Genomic DNA, 22,534 nt, shown 5'->3' with positions numbered 1-22,534 from the left:
TACACCTCCAGTCCAGGGTTAAATTATTGTAGCTTCTTACACAGTTAAGTAAGACTTCGCCCCCCCCCCCTTGAGCAGCTCATCTTAAGAGGATATTTATTGACAGATATTACACACACATACATACAAATAGCGCTACATTATGTGGGTGAGAGGGTAAAAATGTGTTCATTGATTCATTCTTAGGGGACCTTTTGTGGGCCTTACTTTGGGGGTTTGCTGGATGGCACCAGCAATGAAAGCAGGGAAAAAATCAGATGCCACAATTGGAGCAGCTGTTTTCTAATAGGACATAATTAACCCCCCTAAAATAAAACAACCTCTGAGCTTGTAGCAAATCAGATTATTTAACTTTAATGAAGGCAATGCGTTTCTCTCAATCAATGAACTGTTTATGGATGAACCCTTTCTAAAGCAGATGCACTTTTATTAGTGCCTGGAAGAGAAGATACAAGTATTTTCAACTTGTTCATTAGACACACAGCCTCAGACCAAGTGCTGCAGGGCAGTTTATCTGTATGAATTCCTCCCATTGTACCTGAAATACAACATTCCCCCCCCGACTTTCAACACGTTTCCCTGACTGTGTCTGGCACTCCTGTGACTAGTTCTACGGAAAAACCTCCATAAGTATGCCAATTATGCCTGTACTGCTATGAAGGTTGTGTGAGACACCTTGAATGAACCAGTTTCAACTGCCGTGTGTGTTTGCTGTCACACTTAAACTACTCTATCATCAGCGTCTTCCTGCTCCACCTCTCCTACAAACTGTTGTTGTGACTGACACTTGTAGCCTGCAAACATTACATCAAAAAGGTACGTAACATACATGCACACGGTACAATTTAAATAGAATAGCTGCTTATAAATAAGACACCAAGAGGTTTAATCAGTGGAGCAATGACAAATAGCTGGTAGGAAGTTCATGACATGATATTTTTCCTTTATTTTATACATAAACCTCAGGCAAGACTTGGTTTAAGAGGTCAAAGGTTTTTTCCGAATGAAATACTGTAATATTAAAAGAAAAATGTGCTTTTGCATTTTCTGGCCTACATGCTGTTTTTAAAACACAGATTAACGACAGGTCAACCATTTCCCATGATTACACATTACATTTACTGCTGATAGTGGACACAAGTGACAGAAGACATGTCAAGCAACTAAAAGCACACAGTTATCCTCCCTGTATCACATTCATTGTTTGCTTCCTTGACAAGCAATGCCCAAAGCTCTTTAGCCCAGCACATGAAAGAGGCAGGAGGAAGCAGCTGTATTCATCATTTATTTAAACTGCTTTGGAGCACCGGCATGTGCCGGGGTAAAATGCTTTGGAGATAGCCCAGTCGTTAATTTTTTTTCCTGCTTTATTTCATTGCATCGCATCATCCTTTAGCCTTTCTTCCCCTCCTTGTTCTCCTCGTCGTCTGGGTTGTAGACGCTGACGGTGAACTCTCCAGCCTCTGTGCCGTACTTGTTCTTGACCACGAGGGCATATTTGCCAGAGTCAGCCGTGGTGACGGTGGCGATTGTGATGCTGGCAAACTTCCCGTGCTCGAACTTGAGTTTGTAGCGCTCGTCAGACACCAGCTCCCTGTCATTCTTTATCCAGCACACCTCAGGTGCGGGCTCGCCCCAGACATTGCCAGTCAGATTCAGGGACTAAAGAGAAAAAGAAGATTGATGTGTGCCATTATAAAACTGGATTCCACAGAATTCAGAGGAAAGAAACGCTCAGAGGAATGAGACAATGAAAAAGAAAGAGGAAGTTAAGACAATGAGCATCACACAGTGTATTAACACACCAAATATCTAGTTTATTTACCTTGCCCTCCTGGATTGCAACCACATCTGGCAAGCCTCCAACAACACGAGCGCGGTCTAAACAAGACAGACAAGAGTGAGCCAAGACGTAAATGTCAAACCTCAGTCAGTCAACCTGTGGTGCATTTGCCTGTTGACAACATAATATTCACCAACACCGACTTTTGCAAGTGAACCATCCTTCATCAAAATATATCACATTACATTTTTAAACTCTATTCTATGCATGAAAGATTTTTTAAATTAAACTTAAACTTTCATTTCTTCAGTTCCATATTGCAGAAATATAGCAATTTCATCTCCTGGAAAACCATTTCCTATGAATGAGATCCTTATATCGATGACCAAGAGACTCATGTATCTTCAATTCCATTGAGCCCAAGTTTAAAATTCTATTAAAACGGGAATAGCCTATATATCCAGTAAGATGTCACGTCATTTCACAGAGCGATGTCTCATGGGAAAAACCAAAGAATAAATAACCACTTACTTCTCTCTGCAATTGCTGCCGCCCTACGGAAGGAAGGAGACAGATGCTGTCAGAAGCATCTTAAAATGGTATCACAGGCAGAACCTTTTTTTCCCCTAAGCTATACAATGTCAGGAAATGTATTTTAAGTCATTCTAAAAGTGCTCAGAAAGTACATAGAGTCTATTTTAAAGTTTGTGATGACTGTTACTATTTGTTTGTGTGAGCATCCTCTTCAGACAGAAAGACATAATTACACAATGGAAGGATCCTGTCAGATAAGTTTGTTTACTTACTTGAGCCGTTGGAATTCTTCAAATGCCTCTTCCCATGCTGCACCAGATAAAAAAGTTGTTATTATTATTATTATTATTATTATTATTAATAGTTACATAAGAACATAAAAAGCCAAAGTCAAAGGGACCTTTCTGAAAATCTGAAGTATCTTGCTTGTTTGGCTTTAAAAGTTTCACTCACCTTTGCCACTCAGATCAAAGACTCTCTTTACACCGTCCTTGCCATCAAAGATGTCCATGGTGTATTTGCCCTTGTCTTTCTCAGTGGGCTCATTGATCTTAAGCCAAAGCTGCTCTCCTGTGACTCCAGACTTAACTCTCTCTGAGGCAGCAATCTTAGCATCTCTAATGGAGGAGTGGGCAACACAGAGATTAATTAATGCCAGACTATTTACTGAAAGTATACAACGATCAAGTTCACTGAAAACAAAGATTCAAACAGGACAACAGTCATTTCAGTTGATGCTTAAATAACAATCTTATGTAAGTGGAACGATTATTTATGAATGCAATTGATTGTTTCTCACATTGTATTGCTTGACTAATTGGTCTCAGACGTGTAAAACCACTTTAGCCTGCTGAGATATTATACATGCAAAGCTTTGAATGTCTTCTCTGACAAAAAGCAAAACAGTCACCGTTATTGTGAACTTTTTTACTAAAATATGAACTTTAAAGCTGGAATAATTTGGTAATATGCAGATGCCATACTAGTATCTAACACAGTTAACAGTCTTGCTCCATCCATTTTGACTAAATTAGTGAAGAAAACTACAAATAGGTACATAAGAACAATGATATCAATAGAGATGACTTCTTCATATCTATAACACAGCTGGAAAACAATACCAAGTGGTTTGAAACAACATGAAATTTGATATATTTTTTTATCCTGCTGTGTCCATCATCAGTGTAATAATATGGTGGTTTTTTTTGCCCTTTGTGATGTTTAGTCTCGTCTGTTGTCGTAAAGTTCTGATATCTTTCATTTATGCTTGTTGGTGTCTGTTATGCAATTGTTTTTACGAGGTTCTCACATCAGTGATACTGTATCCACCCACTGTGTATGTGCTTCAATGTTTTTTTGTCTGCTTTTTGTATGTCTTGTTTTATTTTAATGAATAACACATAAATCCACCTTTTGGCTAGATCTGACACATTTACATCATATTGTTGATAATCAGTGTGCGTTGTTCCTCATAAATTAATTGAAGTTGTGTTTTTACATGAAAAGACACAGTTTGAAACGGTTGTGTTCATATTGGTGCTAGTGTATTTCATGTCAAGTGCACATGTGTATGCCAGACAGGAGATGAGAAAAGGATGTCAAATTTGAAAGTGATTATGGTTGATTTTACGTACTTGTGGAGCCAACCAACACGTAGCTCCTCGTTGTAATATGTGACCATGGAGTAGAGGATGATGCCATGTTCAGTACTGACGACTTTGATTTCAGAGGAGGATGTGGCTGGAGGAAAAAGAATAAAAGGCGGGTGTTTATCTAATTCCCATGGAAACCACATGGATTAATGGAATATAATGCTGTATGAAATCTTTCAGTCTCTAGCTGTTAGTAGTGCATTCAGTGGAAAGATTGTTTCTGTGGTGGTTTGGTTTGGAACTTAATGACTCACCAATAACCCTGAACAGCTCATTCATTACAGCTTGGTATCCTGGGGTTAAATAAAAAGGGTGAGAGCAGCAATTAATGTCATCTTCACTGGTATTACAGGACTGATTTCCACTTTTCCACTTGATTTTATCACAACATTCATTAAAGAGACTGTACCTGCATCTGTCAGACTGAAGGTGCTCTTATCTTTGCCTCTGTCGTCTCTCAGGAAGACCTCGTAAATACCTGCATCACTCTTGGAGATCTAGAGTTTGAAGTGTAGGCAACTTTAGTATCCTTGAAACAGCAATGAATTCCCTTCTACCTCAAACAGAGGGGAATACAGTATAATTCTTGGGACAGGTAAAAGACAGTAGAACAGCGAGACAGAGACCAACTAAACCGAAAAGGCAAGCTTTTCTCCCGCCTGGAATGCTGCAGGCGTTAATAGGAAAACATGAAAAAGGTAAGACGAGGAGGACACACGGAGACATTATAGGTGTGAACTTATGGCAGCAAAGATAATACTTTGGGTCTTGGCGGCAGGGGAACATCTTCTGCGGGTCGCTTTTTGCCTTCCTTTTCTTTCTGTTTCTCCTGCTTAATAATCCACTGTAAATTAGACAGATAAGCCAGTTAATGCAAATGCAAATGACAGGAGTGGCAGTGAACAGGCTGCCTCTCCTGAGCTCATGCAACTACACCAACCCTCTCTTAATGAGCAATGGTTATACAGTTTCAATATATGCTTGAAACGTCAATATAACTTCACTGGCACATACATTGACCGACAGACCAGATTAATATCCTCAAAAAAAGGACAGCTTTCCAGTTTCAAAATGTTTGAGGTGGCCAGAGGAGTTAAATTGAATACAGTGTTAGAAATTAAATTAAATGAATGAATGAATGAATGAATGAAATGGAAGACACAGAAAAACCATATATTGTATTCTCACTATCTGGGCATAAATGTGCAAACGCACAACCTTTAAGTCTATAATATAAAAAAATGCTTAAAGGTGAAAGCTCCACAATAGAGAGTCAGTTGTATCAAATACGTCTATTCAGATTACCAAGTACGACATGCTGATGTGCTGACTCCAGCAGCACTACAGCGGGACTTGGGAACGTGAATATAGTGTTCCATCATTTATGGTTCTGTGTGTCAGAGAGGGAGGGTTGACAGCGTAGCATCTAGTCTAGGCCTACAATAGAAGCATAGCTGCGTCAGAAGCATCGCTTTTAGCTCCTTGCTCATAGGCTCACGACTTCCTCACAAACTACGGCCTCCATCTAATGGGCTGACCTTTCCGATATTAAAGGTCAGCTCGCTGTCCTTCCTCTCAATTTTCTGAGAATCCTCGTCATCCTCGGCAATCTCAATACTGTCCTTAGACCAGGTGATCTCAGTCTCTGGTTTGACATTTCCTATCTGTGGAGAGAAAGAACCCCTTTGTGATGCTCCATCTTTTAAAACATATTAACCGCAGTGCAGAAACTTACAGCAACTTTCCTTACCTTGCATTTCAACAGCACATTACATTCTTCAGTAACAGTGAAACCAAGGTACTCGACAAAGTGAGGACCTGTGGATGGAATAAAAAAACTGTTATCAAAACGTATTTGTGTAATTAGTGTTAAACCTATGTAATGGAAAAGTAAGATCCATTTATTACCTTGTTTCCTGACCCATTCTGCCCTCTCAAATTCTGATTTCTTTTGAAGCTCCCTGAATTCTGGAAAGATGAAAAAGTAAATGTAAAAGTTAAATACCAGAGTCCTTTCAATAAAATGCCTATTTTGTTTTTACGTGTAGGTTCAGACAGTGCATCACAATGTCAGCTACAACAAGAATAAAAAAAGACAGGACAGTGAAGAAAAGACTGTCTGCTGCTGCCCCTCAGTGGACGTGTACATTAACTGCATCCACCTACTGTAGTGGAGTAAAGCCTTTCAGTGTGTGCCATTAAAAATAATCAGCAGGTTAGACTGATCCCATTTGTGCTGACAAGTCTGTATGCACGACATCAATAAGGATGTAAAAATTGCATTTGAGGTCTTACCATCTCCAATGAGCACCAGACTAGTTGTACCCTTAGCCTTGCCATCCACCAGGTTAAAGGTGAACGTTCCCTCATCAGTGACCTCCAGAGAGTCCATGAACATTTCAATGATGCCGGTGGACTGGTTGAAGTTCATTGTGTATTTCTGGAAGCAAAAAGATATAGAAAACCCCAGATCTATCAGTGGGAAGTGGACACATAGGACAACATGACATAAAGAGACATATTAGGTAATTTAAGTATGATTCCTACCTTTCCCTGAGTCACAATGACATCATTAAAGACATACTCCACTTGGCAGGCAGAAGTGCATTTCTCAACCTGGGTCCAGAATCGCACACGACCCTTCTCAAGCAGCTCCATGGCCATTTCATTCTTAAAGGGAATAACTGGAAAAACACATACCCACTATACATTCATTCTTAAAAGACAAACCTGTGTTTCTAGAGAGTATTTGTTGAGTAAAGTGATAATGATCTATCTAAAACAGTATGTTGATAAGTAAAAAAGAAAAATGTGGTATTAGCAGTATCTGTGAAGTGGAGGGATATTCACCAGGGAACTTGTGGTCATGGCTGATGTCCAGAAGACGCTTCAGACCTGTCAAGTAACAACAACAACAGCAAAATGGGTGATTGTCCTGACCCATCAAACCTTACTGTATTTTTCTTATCTGACTTTGAGTCTTCTGGAAAAGCACATTATTAATGCTGTCAGAAATATTCCATGCCAGCTACAACCTTGGATGTTACAACAACTTTGAAAGACATACAGCACTGAATAATTTGTTCAAAACAAACACACATATACCCCAGAGTTTAACTGGCTTATGCAGCTGTTGAAACAGTGATAACAGGCAGGAGTACACACAGTCCTTCAGGCCCTCCTTACACCTTTAGAGCTGACATCACTCAAACAAATAACAAGTGAATCAAGTTTCAGGCACATAGGAGCAGAGACGCCAAGACTGGGATGACTCACCCTCCTCAGTGAGAGTGTAGCTGGAGGAGATGCCGTCAGTGTTGGTGACCATACAGGAGAAGGTGCCCAGATCCTCCATTGAGGGACTGTTGAAGATAGCTCTGGACCTGGAGATGACGACAAATTGGGGCCACAAGGTATGAAAAAAATGGCAGCAGTGACAAATTTCCGCACAAGCCTGGAACAAGAGCAAGAGCATTTGGTCACTGGAAGTCGCAGGAGAAACTGGGCACATAAAGGATACTTACTTGCCCCCTTCAGTGACAATAGTCAGACGAGAGGTGTCTGTCATAGCCTTGTAATTCTTGGACCAAATAAACTCAGATCCCTCGCTCATCTCAGAGCACTCAAAGATCATAGAGATCACACCATCATCATCGACATCCACATAGATCTCTTTGGTGCCTGAAGAAGGGAGAGTAAATGATTACAGTGTGTGTGCACCACTTGAATTACAGATTTCAGCTCTTAAACTTACATAATTACAGCAGCAAATAATATAAAGACATGACAATTAGTTTAGAGCTTTTTAAAAAGTAATTTATCAGTAATGAAGAACAGACAGTTTCCCCTACTTTTCCAGACTTTCCAGACCTGCGTAGGAACACTGAATGTGTGAGTTACATAACAATCACACTCACCAGGGCGAGTCTGGGCCAGGATTGGACCTAAGACTGCGGATGGCTTTCCAACTCCGGCGAGATTTTGAGCGCGCACACGGAAGACGTAGGATGCACCAGCCTTCAGTCCCGTCACCTGAATCAGCACACGAGGAGTCGAAGGGAGAGATAGTTAAAAGAACACTTTCCTCATTATTTTACATGCATATATCACATGGAGATTCATGCAGGAAGGGTAATATTGTTAAAACTACAATGCAACCATCAGATCTCAGCTACAGATTATTTAGATTTCAAGAAGATCCAATAAAATAATTTCTTCGTCTTCCTCACCTTCATGTATTTCAACTTGTTAACCTTCTCGTGAACAGCCTTCCAGCCTTTCTCTCCAGCAGAAGCCTCCTTGATATCCAAATAGTAGCCATTGACAGCAGTGCGGCCATTAAATGCAGGTGACTCCCACAGGACAACGACGGAGGTGTCACGAACCTCCAGCACATGAAGACCAACAGGAGCACCTTGGAGGATAAATTAGATACTTTGAATAATGTGGGAACCCTTTTGAACCCTCGAACAAACTAGAACTGGCAAAAAGAAAAGAAAATATATTTGACAAAGATTTACAATCCAGTATTTAAAAAGTGAGGAATTCAGTAAAAAAGTAGACATTTAACAGCAATGCAATCCCATTGTATTTTGATATTTCAAATATTTGTACTGCAATAGATGGCAGGTTACATTTTTTAAATATGTTTTTGCTCAAGATGGACGGATAAGGGTGAAGAGAGAGAGGGGATGACATACAGCAAAGAGTCACAGGTTGGACTCAAACCCATGTCTGCTGCAGCAAGGACTCTACTTTGGTACATGGGGCTCTACCAGGTGAGCTACCAAGGCACCCCTTCATTTTAGTATGTTATTTATAAACAGAAATACATTTTTAAATGTATTCTGACGATCCCATGACTTGGCTATCAATCTGAAATGCATTGCTGCCAGTACAAAGTGAGGTAACTGACTGCTGTTATGATTACTTTGGCTCAGTCTCTGTTATTCTCTGTAATTCCTCAATTCAGTGCTTGGTAAATAAAGTGGAAGGGAAAGAACCACATTCCAACAACTGAAAAGCTAGAACCAGGAAATGTTCGGCATTTTGGCTTAAAAAGTAGCTTAAAGGATTAATTCATTGGGGTACCCTGGTTGCTCACTTGGTAGAGCTGGTGCCCCACTTTCCAAGGCTGAGTACTTTCCTCAGTGGCTGTGGGTTCAAATCAGACATTTGGCCCTTTGCTACATGTAATCCCATCTTTCTCTCCCCCTTTCCTGTTTATCTTCAGCTGTCCTATCTTATAAAGGCAATTTTCTGTGCCTTTATTCTGTTTTGGTGGGCATGTTGTCTATCATACCTGGCACAGTAATGGTCCATTCCTTGCACTCCAGAACTGCACTGGCCAGAGAGGCTTTACTCACACCTGCCATGTTCATAGCGCGAACCTGGAACTGGTAGAAGACGTTCTCCTTCAGGTTCTCTGCCTAAAACAAACAAATGCAGATGATGAGAAATTATTAAAATACTTGTTTTGAGTTGGCAAACATAAAATCAAACAACTCTGATGACTGATAACACTGGATACAGGGACTGGTAATCACACATTCATTCAAAGGAAAGCCAAAACAGTTTTATTGGAAATTTGGTCCATGAGTGCTTGAAGTAAAATAACTTACTTTATAGGAGGCAGTAGTCAATGCCTGGTGGTTCATTTCATGCCATTTCCCAACAACGTCTCCCTTCACGGTCCTGTAGTCCACAAAATATCCCCTGATATCAGCTCCTCCATTTTTAGCAGGCGCGGTCCAGGCCAGCACCATGTAGTCTTTTGCAGCCTCAAGCAAGGTCACACCGGTGGGCTTTCCAGGGAGGGCTGCAAAGTAAAATTAATTAAGCTGGTTCAACATTTACTGTGAGAGAAAAAGTGTGTTAAAAAGGATACATTTCTTCTAACCTTGTTTGTTTGTTTGTTTGTGTATGATGCTTTCATGAAAATTTCAGTCCTATATGTAATCTCACAGATGGTGTGGCGTTAACCAAAATATTGTGTAGATCTTAGTTGTCATTAGTGTTAAGCTGTCACACTGATTACAAGTGGTACAGTTGAACATGCTACATGCTTTGGACACACAAGCAACACACATTTTAGGGTCATTGTAATGGATAAAGTACTTACACTCAAGGCCAGAAGCAGCGTAACTTTCACGCTACGAAAATCTCCGAAAGCCAGACGAGACTCTCATTAGGTTCATGCTCTTTAGAACACAATGTTTTAGCCTCTACCTTGGCCATGCACCAAGAGGCCCCCCTGAAGAGTTATCAAATAGCAAAAGAGAACCCGAGCAAAAACAAATTTATACAGCAATCAATACCTACACAGTAAAAGCATTGTAAAACATGATCTAATTTGTTATTTAACATTGAAATGAAAGGATAGGAAACATCAAAATGATGAAGTCCAGCGTTAGTGATGAGTATATAAGGCAAGCACATGCAAATAGGTCAGTCAGCAGTCATATATGAACATGGGCCACTCTCAGTCATGATGATGAGATACAGTATGTGTGAAAAGGTGATATTTGGGCAGCCAACTATATCAGAACAAAATCTTAGAGGATAAATGTGGAGTAAATTGAATTCATTATTCACATTTTTTGTTAGGAAAAGTAAAATAAGTGATGAAAGTTAACAAGGCTCATGAACAAAGATGACTTTAGAGGCTCAGAGGCAAAGAGCAGCGCTGCAGGTAATGTACGTGCATGAGTTGAAATATCTGAATTTAAAGCAGCTCTTTCTAGCAAAAAATAGAAGCACATTCTCAGCAATGATTCCCTGGATAAATAAATGTTTCAAAACAGCTGGGAGGATGGAGCAGAGGGAAAGAGTATGGCTTGAATGCTACAGGCAAAGTCAATACTGGAGATACACTGTGAGGACACTCACAGATGGCAGCTTGCACAACCACAGCATCAGAATTAGGGGAGCTCTGGCTGTATCCAGCAGCGTTGACAGCCTTGACCCTAAACACGTAGTTTGTCCCGGTAGTCAGGCCGTGGCATACAAACCTTGAAAACAGTACAGACAAAAGGTTTTCAAAGGAGTTTCATATTATCATTACACTTTGATTTAATTGTTGCAGGAGTACAAACTAGTAATAGTAATAATCTTAGTTATATCAAGGCTTTTGGTTCTACTTGAAAATCCTTGCTATTTCCTTGATAGCCAAAGTAGCTATCTAACCAACCATGCCTTTTAAATTGAGATTTTAGTTTTTAGATATGAAATAACAAAACAAACAAAGATGATATATAATGATGATATAAAAATATATAGAAACTGCTGTTTGCAGTGTGAAGGGTATTTTTTTCAACTATGCAATTAATTCATCTTTTTAGGCAATAATGTCTTGAAACCCAGAATTAGCTTTAACTGTGCCTACCTGGTCTTCTTGACAGGTTTGTTGTTGCAAGGCACCCAGGCATCGGTGCCTACCTCGCTACATTCAATATAGTAGCCGACCAGGTGTTTGACATCCTTAGAGGCCCCCCAGGAGACAACCACTGAGGTGTCGGTGTTCCTAATGGCCACTGGATTGCCTGGAGCTGAGGGCAGGTCTATTGAGAAAAGGAAGGAAGAAAGAAAGGAAGTAAGATTAATTACAGGGAATTACAGGGAAAAATAAGGGAATAGGCCTGGACAATAAACCCATATATTATGAAATTTGTCCTGATAAAGTGTCTCACCCAGTTTATCTCCGACTGTGATCTCTCCTGTGGATACAGAAGCCTCGCCAACACCAGCAGAGTTGCAGCAGCGCACACGGAAGCTGTAGGATTTACCCTCTGCCAGGTCAAACAGGGCAAAACGGGGAGACTTGACTGGCATACCAGTGTTCACCCTCTGCCAGGTGTCGGTACCTGAAATACACTGTGGTTGACACCATCCAGTGACATATCAGTAAGGCAACAACACAGCATATTCAAGTTGTTTGTTTTATATGTTCAGCAGTCCAAAACATGAAGATATTTAGTTTAATGTCAAAGAAAACAAGCAAATATTTGCGTTTGAGAAACTAGAACCAGTGAATTATTGGCATTTCTGCAAAAAAATAAAAAATTTACTGATTAATATTTTGTCAATCAGTTATCCATTTCTCCCCACCTTCTCAATGTAATACATGACTCCTTCATGACCCCTCTGGCCTGGAGGCTTCCAGGCGAGCACCACGTAGCTCTTGGTTGCCTCAGTAACCACAACATCAGTGGGTTCTCCGGGGACAACTCCCACTGAGGAGGCAAGGGGTGGGCACTTTAACCAGGTGATGCGTACATAAATTATTCACAAGTTGGTAATCATTTGAAACATTTCAATACGAATACCAAAACGATACTATTTTCAATACTGTAGCTTAGATTTTATTTTTTTTATGCCAGATATTAATACTTAACAGTTTTTACATGCTTCTACAAACATTTTGGATAGTAAAGAAAAACTATTGATGTTCAATACCCACCCTACAGGTCAGTATAAAATGCCATGTCACTATTAACTGCTGATAAATTACAGAGTTTGAAGCCGTCTTACCGGTGGAATCCTCCTCTGTGAACTTAATAATCCCAGTCCAAGGAGCTGAGGGGCCAGCTGTTGGGGAAAAATAAAAGAAATACATTAAAAAAGTGCAGTGGTTGACTTTGTTGCACTGTGTCAGCAGGACTGTGGTGTGTTTCTCACCTCGGAGGCGGGCCCTGTCGGATGGATCCATGGCAACCACAGGCTCGGACACACGGGATGGACGGCTGACTCCTGCCTTGTTCAAGGCCCGGACCCTAAAGACGTAGGAACGGCCCTCCACCAGTCCTGTGACAGGGAAGCGAGCGTACTTCACTGGGCTTTCATTACACTGAGCCCAGTGATGAGTGCCCACCTCACACCTGCCAAGAAAACACATAGAAATTAGTTTTGTGTTTGATAATTTAATTATCAATATGAAAAAAGTCTTTCCACTGCAATACTGCCATCGTAAATGTTGATTTAAGGCTCCCTAAACTCATCTAATTCCTGGGGAAATTTGGGGTGGTGCCCCGTGCCAGCAGAATTAGTTATTCTACTAGGAAACAGCATAAATAAGACCAGTTTTACTGTATATCCTGTATGTAGGATTGTATCATACCCAAGGAAACAATTCAACCAACCTGTCGATGTAGTATCCCAGGATGGCGCTGCTGCCCTCCACCGCTGGCTGCTTCCAGGTTACCACCACATAGTCTTTGTTGGCATCATGACAACGCACATCCAGGGGGGCTACGGGAACCCCCTCCACCTCCAAATCAGCATCTGGCATAGCAAGACACACACACACACACACACACACACACACACACACACACACACACACACACACACACACTTGTGAGTAGTGCTGTTTCTAAATCAGGCTGCTCTCCATTACATACTCAGTTTCCATTTTCTGACCTACTTACGCCTTTACAGTACAGCATGTGTGGCAGGACTGTAGCTAGCCATGAGAGATTAGTTAATATCTTGGTAACGTTAAAGGGGGATTCTGAATATTCCCTCTTCTGTATAAACCTACTGATTTGTATGTCAGATTGCACTCTCTGTGGCGACTTTACAGACATGAAGACAGATATAGAAGCAGCATTCCACAGAGGAAACCAAACACCTCAGACAGACCGTTATGTCACTTAAAGACACAGCAGAATTGAACAGTTCCCTAACATGCCTGTGTGCGTGGTGATCTGTAATATGTTGCTCAAAACTGTACAATTTAGCACAGACTTGAGGGTGCTTCATACATTTAAAAAAATCTCAACATTTCCAAAAGATAGCCTCTTTTTGCAACGAACTCAGAAGCTCCAGTTGAAATAACCATTGGGCACCTTACCTCTAACAAACACATAGGCAGAGTAGGTGTCAAAGCCAGATTTGGTGTTGACACGCATGGTGTACATGCCCTCGTCTTCCTTGTTAAGGTGGATAAGGGTGAGAGTCGCACGTTCCCCAGACCAGTGGGTGTGAACCCATTTAGAGGGCTTCAGGGGGACAGCTAATGGGAGAAGTCAAAAACAAAACACATGTGATTGGATACATAAACTGGATTCATTAGAAAGGTAATATACAGTAGTCGTAAAGGAGGATGGTGTACTCATTTCTGTTCTACTTACAGTCTCTGTACCACACAACTTCAGGCTGATATTTTTTCACAGTGGGATAAATGATGACAGTGCAGCCCAGACTTAGTGTCTCGCCTTCACTACCAAAGGCCACTTCAAATTTGTCAATGATGGTTGTTTCAAAGGTAACTCCATGCTCAGAGCAGAAACCATCTGCAGAAGAGAAACAAAATTAAAACACTAAACCTGCATTAATCAACCTCTGAACACAAATTGTAGCAAACAATGGCCTATTATCACCTTGTGAATGTGTCTACAAATCCAGCAGACATTATCATTCATTTGGAGTTGTGTTGTGTTTCCCCTGATGAATGCAAGCCCGTTGTTCACTCTGCTTTTAGCTCTGTTTTTGGTCGCCACCAACTCCTGAGTAAAAATGTCTGGCTTTTGTGTTCATTTTTTCAAATTATTTATATAAAAATGTTGATTAGTGCAGCTTTAATTTCTACTTCTGTTGTTTCATGTCTTATGTATAATTGAGCTGCCTATGTTAAATGTGAACTGTAATATACACATTAAGTTGCCTGACCCTTACTTAATTAATAAATTAAATTATAAACGACTCACGTGGTTTAGGATCAAGTGGGCCTGCTTCGTCACCCTCCTGGAACCCTGCGGAGAAATACATAATTCAGCAAACTTGTATCAATAACAAGAGTCTTCAGTGATACACATTTGACAATAGTAATATAAATAGTAATATATGATACACTGCGAGCACACAAAACGTTCAATTCCTCCAAACATGTTCTACTAAAGCCAGACCCCAAAGACACAATTGTAGGACAGGGTTGTATCTGAAGTGGTGTTAACAACTAACCAAAGGAGACAGTAGCAACAATAATCTGCAAGAAAAAATAGTTACCTACTTTTGACAACAACAGTCGCCACAGAAGAATATTCTCCTTTCACATTGAGGGCAGAGACGCAATACTGAGCAGTGTCGAAGAAATCACAGCTGAAAATAAAACGTGCAGAATTACCAGCATCTCATTTGCAGAATATTTTCAACATAAATCATTCAGTTTTGGGGTAAAGTGTATTTTGGATATATCTCATTAATTCTAACTGAGGCCATGCAGTGTGAGCTTAATGTTTACCTACTTCTTGATCTCCAGGGAGTGCATGTTGTAATTGCTCTCAGCTGTATACTTCTCGGGGTGGCGCTTGGCATCAATGAGCACATTGTTTTTGTACCTTGAAGACAGCAGAAAGACAGCTGGTTTATTTTTACCGTCAGAGTTTTCAGAGTCTTTAATTGCAGAGCAGTGTGTGTGTATGTGAGTGTGTGTGTGTGTGTGTGTGTGTGTGTGTGTGTGTGTGTGTGTGTGTGTATGTGTGTGTGTTCATGTTTCGACTGTGGAAAATAGATTTGGCCGATGACGAGAACTTAGGATGGAAACCTGTCTTTGACACACACATGACTGATCGGTCTCATCAGCTTCTCTTTTTTTTCTCCCTGTGACTCAGAGAAGGTGAGGACCAGTGAGTTTGGGGGATATCTCACCAAGCAATCCTGGGTTTAGGCCACCCAGCCACAGTGCAGTGCAGCTTGAGAGTCTTGCCTTCCCAGACAGTCTGTCCACGGGGCTTGACGATAAACTCTGGAGGGTGTGTCAGGCTGTCTGGGTTCATTTTCTTACGGAACTCAGACCACTCGTCCATCTATAGCAGAAAAGGGAAGCCACATTGTCACATAAAGTACATTTGTAGGCTTCAAGTAGGAAGGAATAAAAAAGGATTTACCTTCTTGCTCAGTTGCAGGCGTTCGGCGGATTCCCTGACATGCACTGTTCTGGTTTTCTTCTCCACTTTAACATGCATGGCCTCCCTAGCCTCCCTCACAAACAGGTTCCTCATGGCCACATAGTTAATCCCCTCCTCCGTAACGTCCTCATCGTGGGACTCCATCAGACCGCGAACAACTTCATGACTGGTGACACAACAAGGTACCAACATGTGAGAGAAGTTTATACTTTTCATATTAACACATACAGACTGTTTCTTGCCACCCTATGAATATTTCTCTAGCCCAACCCCTGGTTATTAACTGTAATAAAAATATACAACATAAATAGTATTGAATACATTGGAAGTTGATTCAATTGTGTTTTGTGGCGTCTTTACTCACTTGGCTCTAAATACCGGAATGACGTAGCCGATAACTTCTTTGTCCGTGTCCATCGCCAGGTAGGTGCGTTTGGCTCTCTTTGGTAGCGGACTCAGTTTAACCACCTCCTGCCCCTTCTCTGTCTTCACAGAGGTCTTCAGGCTTAGAGGTAAGAGACAACAATCACAACACTTGCACTACAAAAAACAACATATCATGTGGTTTTTCAAAATAAAGCTTGCAGAGTATTTCTTATTATCAATAAATCCAATGAAAAGATTTAAATCATATAATCTTACTATTAGTACTGTCTGTTTAGCCAAATTCTGATATATCTTATTCCTCTGTGCCGTAAACCTTCATTGTTGTCCAAAAACAATTAAAAACACATCAATAAGCTACAGTGTTGCACTGGGTGACATGTTTTGTCATTACCACTACTGCTGTAAATATGAACTTGTATTACTCTGCAGCTGAAAACACTCCCCAACAAATACATTATTAATTTCTGTTTAAGTAACATTTGCTACAAACTGCAGTGCTCAGCTGTTTTGGGAATTTACGGAGCCTTTTTAAATAATAAAAGTCTCTATTTGTGAATAAATAGACCCTCTTGTTCACTTGTTCTTTGAACTATGGCACTATAAGCAGATAAAACAAAAGCTACTAACTCAATTCTTAAACTGTAAACTGATTACTAACTATTTAGTCCAAGACCAGGACGAGTCGAGGCCAAGTAAAGACCAAGTCCAAAGAGGTTTGAGTCCAAGTCAGGATTAATGAGAGTCCAAATAATAGAGATAGAGTCAAGGCAGAGACAGAAAAGCCAGGTTTACGATTGCAAGTGACATTGATTGGCCGCCATTGTCAAAGCCAATTCTAGATGTATTTTGAATGAAACCAATACCCATTCCCTGATCAACATGCTTAATCAATGGTTTTGTTTTAAAGGAGGAACTTCAGAAAAAAAGCCATATAGAGACCAATGAGAATTTTAGGCGAGACCAGTGGCCAAGCCCGAGACAAGTCCAAGTGCAACTACCCACGAGTCCAAGACAAGTCACAGACAATAGAAAAAGTGTCGAGAGTCCAGATTCAAGTGCTACAGCACTGCGTTTGAATAGACATTATACACCTGCATGCAATTGATTGAATCAGTTGTAGACCAAGTCATTTAAATGTAACACATACTATAGAAGATATTCAAAGCTGCTAAATAATGATACTCAGCATGAAACATACACATTCATGTGATGCCATGGTCCAGTTACTCAGAAATGGTAGATGTATTTCTGTCCACCCTCTAGGACCCTGGCCCATATTACTATTGCCATATGACTCATTTACCTATCGGCTCCTCAGGCCTCCCTATTGTCAGCTGGGTTTATAAATGGAGCCGGAACTGGTGGATAAACAGCAGGAGGAAAAGGTTCATTTTAAAGCCCCGCTTTCACTCATAATCTCTATCAAGTCTGCCCCAGTCTATCCATTTGGCCTAAAGGAGAAGCGGCAGAACGTGGCTTTGATAAACTCAATTCCACACTGACAAGGCGGGATCAAGTCGATGGAAGGGGCTGAACGCACAGCAGACACAGCCAGATGGAGAGAGTCTCAAAAGATTTCTGCAGAGTCAAGAAGTTTTTGTCTGCTGCTGACTCACCAGGTGTGTTGAAAAGAAGTCTTTGGTTCAGTGTGTAAGAAAGTCAAAGCTATAAAAAGTTTTACTGCTGATAAAAGCAGCATGTGTCTGTCTTAAGATTTAAATAATAAAAGTACCATATGGAAACTTTTTCTGCAATCAATAATTTCTAACAGAAACAAGTTGAAGGGCTAGTTACACATCTTTAAAGGAGAATAACACTAACAATAAACTTGACTAATACATATGCACCATAGCACACGGGTTATTCAGTCCTTCCAGAAAAATGTGTTTGTGAGTTTTTTTGTGATTGTTGCGGGCAAAAATCGGGAACTTGCAAAAACTGCGGTTTGATGAAAAAGAGAGAAAAAAAGTGATTCCCCCAACACCCTGTTCTCACTAGGCTACTACCTTAATGTAAAGAGTCATTTCTTATTACTTCCTATGATAAGCAAGCATACTACATCACAGAAAGTGTTGGGAATATTTAAGTTCTCATCTTGTTTTATTTCAGACCTTAATAAACACATGGCTCAAACTTACAAAACATTGATGAGTCAAACAAGTTCTGTAGCTTTACAAAAGGAATATGCTACAACTTCTGTAAAAATGAATAAATAAAATATGAGACTGATTTGCGGGATTCATCATGGCTTCATCGCGGGGTTTGCAGCTTTTCGTTGATGTTCGCGTCGCCTAATACGTCACTTCATAACGTTCCCATGGTAACAGGGGGAAATTGCTGCTCTTGTGTGAAGTAAACGCAACATTTTTCAACTTTCTGCTAAGATATATGTGACTTTTTTCTGCAACGAAAATGCGGGGATTATGAAATCATGCAAGCCCCGCATATTTTGCGCGGAAATCGGCAATTTATGCGGCGAAAGTGCGGCGTATTTGAAAAAAATGCGTAAATATGCGGACTGATTATTACATATTAAATGTCTGTGGAAGCCAATGTACAACCGTTTACAATTTCATGCCTTCCATACAGTTGCTTTACAGTTGGCCTAATGGCAACAGCTCATGTCCTGCCTACAGAAATAGCTTGGCTGTCCATGAATATGTCTGGCAGCCCTTCAATACAGCTGAAATTCCTTCGCTGACCCTATTTAGAAAGCCAACATGGTTCCAACATGCACACCGAGCCCTGCAGCTTGAAGGACAAACAAACTCTGACCATATTACACTTTGACAAGAGACACACTGGAACATACATACTACATACAGATGTTTTTATAGATGGCACCGCTTTCACTTATACTAGTCTTAGAGTATACTTTGATCAAACCTCATTCCATTTTAAGAATTTCACACAGAAGCGAAATGGGATGGAAATCTGAAGTGTTACCAGTATGGCCACGTATAATTATGAATTATAGGTTTAATACATTGATTTTTAGTAACATGTCCTTGGGTTTGCAAATGTTTATTCCTACAGCAGACCTGTGGCATACATTTCAGGCTGGAAAGGTTAATAAGGAAATCTTTATGTATCTATAACAGTTATTTCCATTATTGATTAATCGAGTAATAGGTCTCTTAAATATTATAAAGCCGTGAAAAAGGCACAGTGCAATCCGCAAGTTGACATCTTCAAATTGTACTGACCAAAAGTCAAAGATATTTTAATTTAACTTCATAGAAAAAACATTGGAGAAGTTGATTCACTAGGGTTTGCATTACTGTATACTGTACAGTAACAGGCTAATATTCGGAGATGCTTATTAGCGTTTGACTCTAAAATGGTGCAAATTACAATGTTTAAACATTATGTGCTCTTTTTGTCAAATGCACAAGAATAATACTATTGCCACATTGATCCAATACTTACAAATAAGCTAAAGATTTGGACTAGACTCCTGAAACAATGAAAATTAACGAAGGCAATGTCACACAGCCCTTGCATAACCTTGCAGCTTGAATATTCAATTATCAGGTCCGTGCATTGAAATGCCTCACTTTGTAAATACACCATTAGCACAGCTTTGAAAACAAACGCTGGTATTAATTAACACCTGAGAGACCTGAGAGACTCTTCTCCTGACTTGTAATTTGCATAAGACTTAACTCGGCCAAAGAGGCTTAAAAAAGGCTGTTCTGCAGCAGTCTCAAGGAGAATGATCTCCTTATAAAAATACAAAAACCCATCATCCTTAAAAGATGACCATCTCTGGGCAGATGAAGACAGACAGCCCCCGCTCTCCATTTAAAACACACTTTGAGCTGCATGTCTTTTTCTCTCCTGCTGCTGAACACACTTCACAGCGGACTCAAAGTAGTGTGTTGAATATTTGAAAGAGGTCTGCTTGAATGCATTCATCAGTTCTGAGGCTACAGAAGTGACAGGTTACATTAAGGAGGACCTTTACAGTTTTCAAATAAGTACTTTGGATCTTGCATCTGCTCCACTCCCATCCTCTTACCGACGACTGGTGGTCTTGGAAGTCGAGAACGCCTGCTGGCTAACAGACGACTTGGTGCTCAGGTAATAGCTGCTCTCATAGTGATGCTGCTGCTGCTGCTGCTGCTGTTGATGATGATGACGATGATGCTGCTGCCGCAGCTGCTTCTGCATCACTTGTAATGATTCTGACATCCTGAGGGCCACTCCGCCAACTTATAATATCAGACTTTCCTTTACTTTACCAGCTCTGTAAATCAATCTCATCGTTATTATTACAGATTGATTTCTGAATTGGGAAGTTAGTTTAGAGCAGGAGATGGTGATTAGGTATTAGGGATGGTGGTTTAGGCACCCAGTTGTTAAGATGGCGTCATGATTTTATGTTTTCAGTGAGCAGTTAAGGCGTTAGCTCTGGTTAAGATCTACTTCTACTGTGCTAAATGAAAGCAGCAGGTAATAAACTGTGGCAGCATCGATGTCTAAACACTCTTCACAATCTTGGTTTTGTGATTTTGTGATTTAAATGACAGTCACCTCTACAGGAGGAATTCTAAAAGTAATATGATATTAAAGAGGTGTTATGTAATCCAGTGGTTGATGGTAAGATGTTGTGTTTGGGAATGTCTTGTCAAAAAAGTATTGATATACTAGTAAAAGTAATACCTGTTACACTCGGTTAGGTGGAGGCTGCAACGAATGATTGTGGTCATTGTAGATTAAGGTTGTTGTCGGCAGTGATTATTCAAATAATCGTTTGGTTTACAAATAGTAAAAAATACCCTTCAAATCTTAATTCCAATGTCAATGTCAACTTATGCAAAATTATATAGTCCAAAAATATTCAGGTGTCACTGAAAACAAGCAAATATACACTTTTGAGGAGGTAGAACAAGTTACTTTTTTTTGTGCCATTTTTGCTTAAAAAGTCAATCAATTGATTCATATTTTCAGCTCTAGTAGGCACTACTTAAGTCACACAGCTTGAAAACATGAGCAGCTCCCACTGGGAACAGGCCCGTCATCATGTTACCACACAACAATAAGGGAATTATTAGATCTGCAGTTTTATAAATGTATTTTCTGATTGTTATGCCTTTGAGCAACACCAGGAACAGTCAGCTTACTGTTTGCCTCTTCATCTGTGAAGAGCTACAAACTGTAAACTGGACTGGAAGCCATGAGGGAACAGAGTTTATTAAGAGAAGATCTCAGTCACAAAAACTTATGCAAATGTTAAATGAACAAATAAGCTCTTTTTTTTTTTAGGATGAAATTTCACTTCAATGACACATGCAGTCTAATCTATAAGGACACAGCAGCAAATTAAAAAAAAACCCTGTTAGCATAAGGGACAATAAAAATATCCGAATTAAAACATATAACAGAAAATGATTAAAGTGGTTAAAAGAAGGCCTCAGGCCTTATGTCTCAGGATTATAAAACACCAAACGACATAAACTAGAACTATTATTCAGTATTAGAGAAAGACTTATTAATTAGGAAAATATTTTTATAGATCACTTACCACAAATAAGAATTCACCAATCCACAATAGTTGTAAATAAGAGAAAAGGTGTGCTATTCCAAAAGTAGCTAAAGCAAGTCCAGATCCAGGCAAAGCAGCAGGGTGAGGGGCAGTGGACAGGACGGCAGTCCACAGAACAAAAATAATGCTGCCACTCGGCAGAATGCACAAGACACCGTCAGGACCTTTTAAGGCTGGGACAGCTTTAAATTTAGACCATGAGACCATGAGAAGGGCCCGGCGAGCTGAGGAGCCTCTGCAGGGCCTGGCCCTCCGCTGTGTGCGCTACCTCAGGGGGAAATGTGGGCATTTTCTGGCGTCTAAGTCGTAGGTCTGGGAATAGAAGGGCTGCAGTGGCTGCTCTGGGGGACTTGAATTATTCCAACGCGGACTACTTGTCCTGTACTTGACGTTCAGACGACGGACAAAAAAGCCTGAACCAAAACCCTGTCAGACACATGTATTCACCGGCCAACTTTAATGGCTGAGCTGCACCGAAATGTGACCTCAACGCGCTTTAGATTCATCATTTCCCCCTAAACCGACAGTTCAGTTCCCCACCTTACTTGTTTAAGACCACTATGCATTCAATCTGTTGTGTAAAATCGTGTACTAGTTAACGCACACCACCACTGAATATTGACATAAGAGAGTTTGCTTTGGGCTCGTTTGTTAGTAGTTGCTGCCACCTGCTGGTGAAACATGTAAACTACAACATTTGTCATTTAGACAAATCGCTCAAACA

At 40.3% G+C, this 22,534-nt stretch overlaps 1 protein-coding gene across 3 annotated transcripts; it reads right to left on the bottom strand.

Annotated features, from left to right (window-relative positions):
• Positions 1-922: 922 nt before the first annotated feature.
• On the bottom strand, positions 923-21,936 carry myom1a (myomesin 1a (skelemin)). 3 transcript variants are annotated; one of them, XM_051406979.1, is made up of 38 exons: positions 21,790-21,936; positions 20,284-20,511; positions 16,240-16,380; positions 15,855-16,041; positions 15,616-15,773; positions 15,213-15,305; positions 14,978-15,066; positions 14,676-14,720; positions 14,100-14,261; positions 13,820-13,981; positions 13,107-13,248; positions 12,646-12,845; positions 12,499-12,555; positions 12,076-12,200; positions 11,658-11,841; positions 11,354-11,528; positions 10,858-10,979; positions 9,591-9,787; positions 9,272-9,398; positions 8,199-8,383; positions 7,887-8,001; positions 7,494-7,650; positions 7,246-7,352; positions 6,820-6,864; positions 6,517-6,653; positions 6,265-6,409; positions 5,878-5,937; positions 5,720-5,787; positions 5,508-5,633; positions 4,730-4,813; positions 4,379-4,466; positions 4,224-4,262; positions 3,952-4,057; positions 2,771-2,934; positions 2,590-2,626; positions 2,315-2,337; positions 1,826-1,881; positions 923-1,662 (listed from the first exon to the last, which is right to left on the bottom strand). In XM_051406979.1, exons 2-38 carry the CDS (start codon positions 20,454-20,456, stop codon positions 1,393-1,395), a joined length of 4,551 nt encoding a protein of 1,516 aa, XP_051262939.1. In that variant the 5' UTR covers positions 20,457-20,511; positions 21,790-21,936; the 3' UTR covers positions 923-1,392. The 3 variants fall into 3 exon arrangements, with proteins under 3 accessions (XP_051262939.1, XP_051263724.1, XP_051264567.1); XM_051407764.1 differs by lacking the exon at positions 4,730-4,813; XM_051408607.1 differs by lacking the exon at positions 20,284-20,511 and having other exon boundaries at positions 21,790-21,935.
• Between the last annotated feature and the right edge of the window lie 598 nt (positions 21,937-22,534).

The sequence above is a fragment of the Dicentrarchus labrax genome, unplaced genomic scaffold (assembly GCF_905237075.1).
Source record: "Dicentrarchus labrax unplaced genomic scaffold, dlabrax2021, whole genome shotgun sequence".
Taxonomy (NCBI): Eukaryota; Metazoa; Chordata; class Actinopteri; family Moronidae; genus Dicentrarchus; species Dicentrarchus labrax.
Note: the sequence above shows the minus strand (reverse complement) of the source record. Positions and strands in the feature narration are given on the sequence as shown.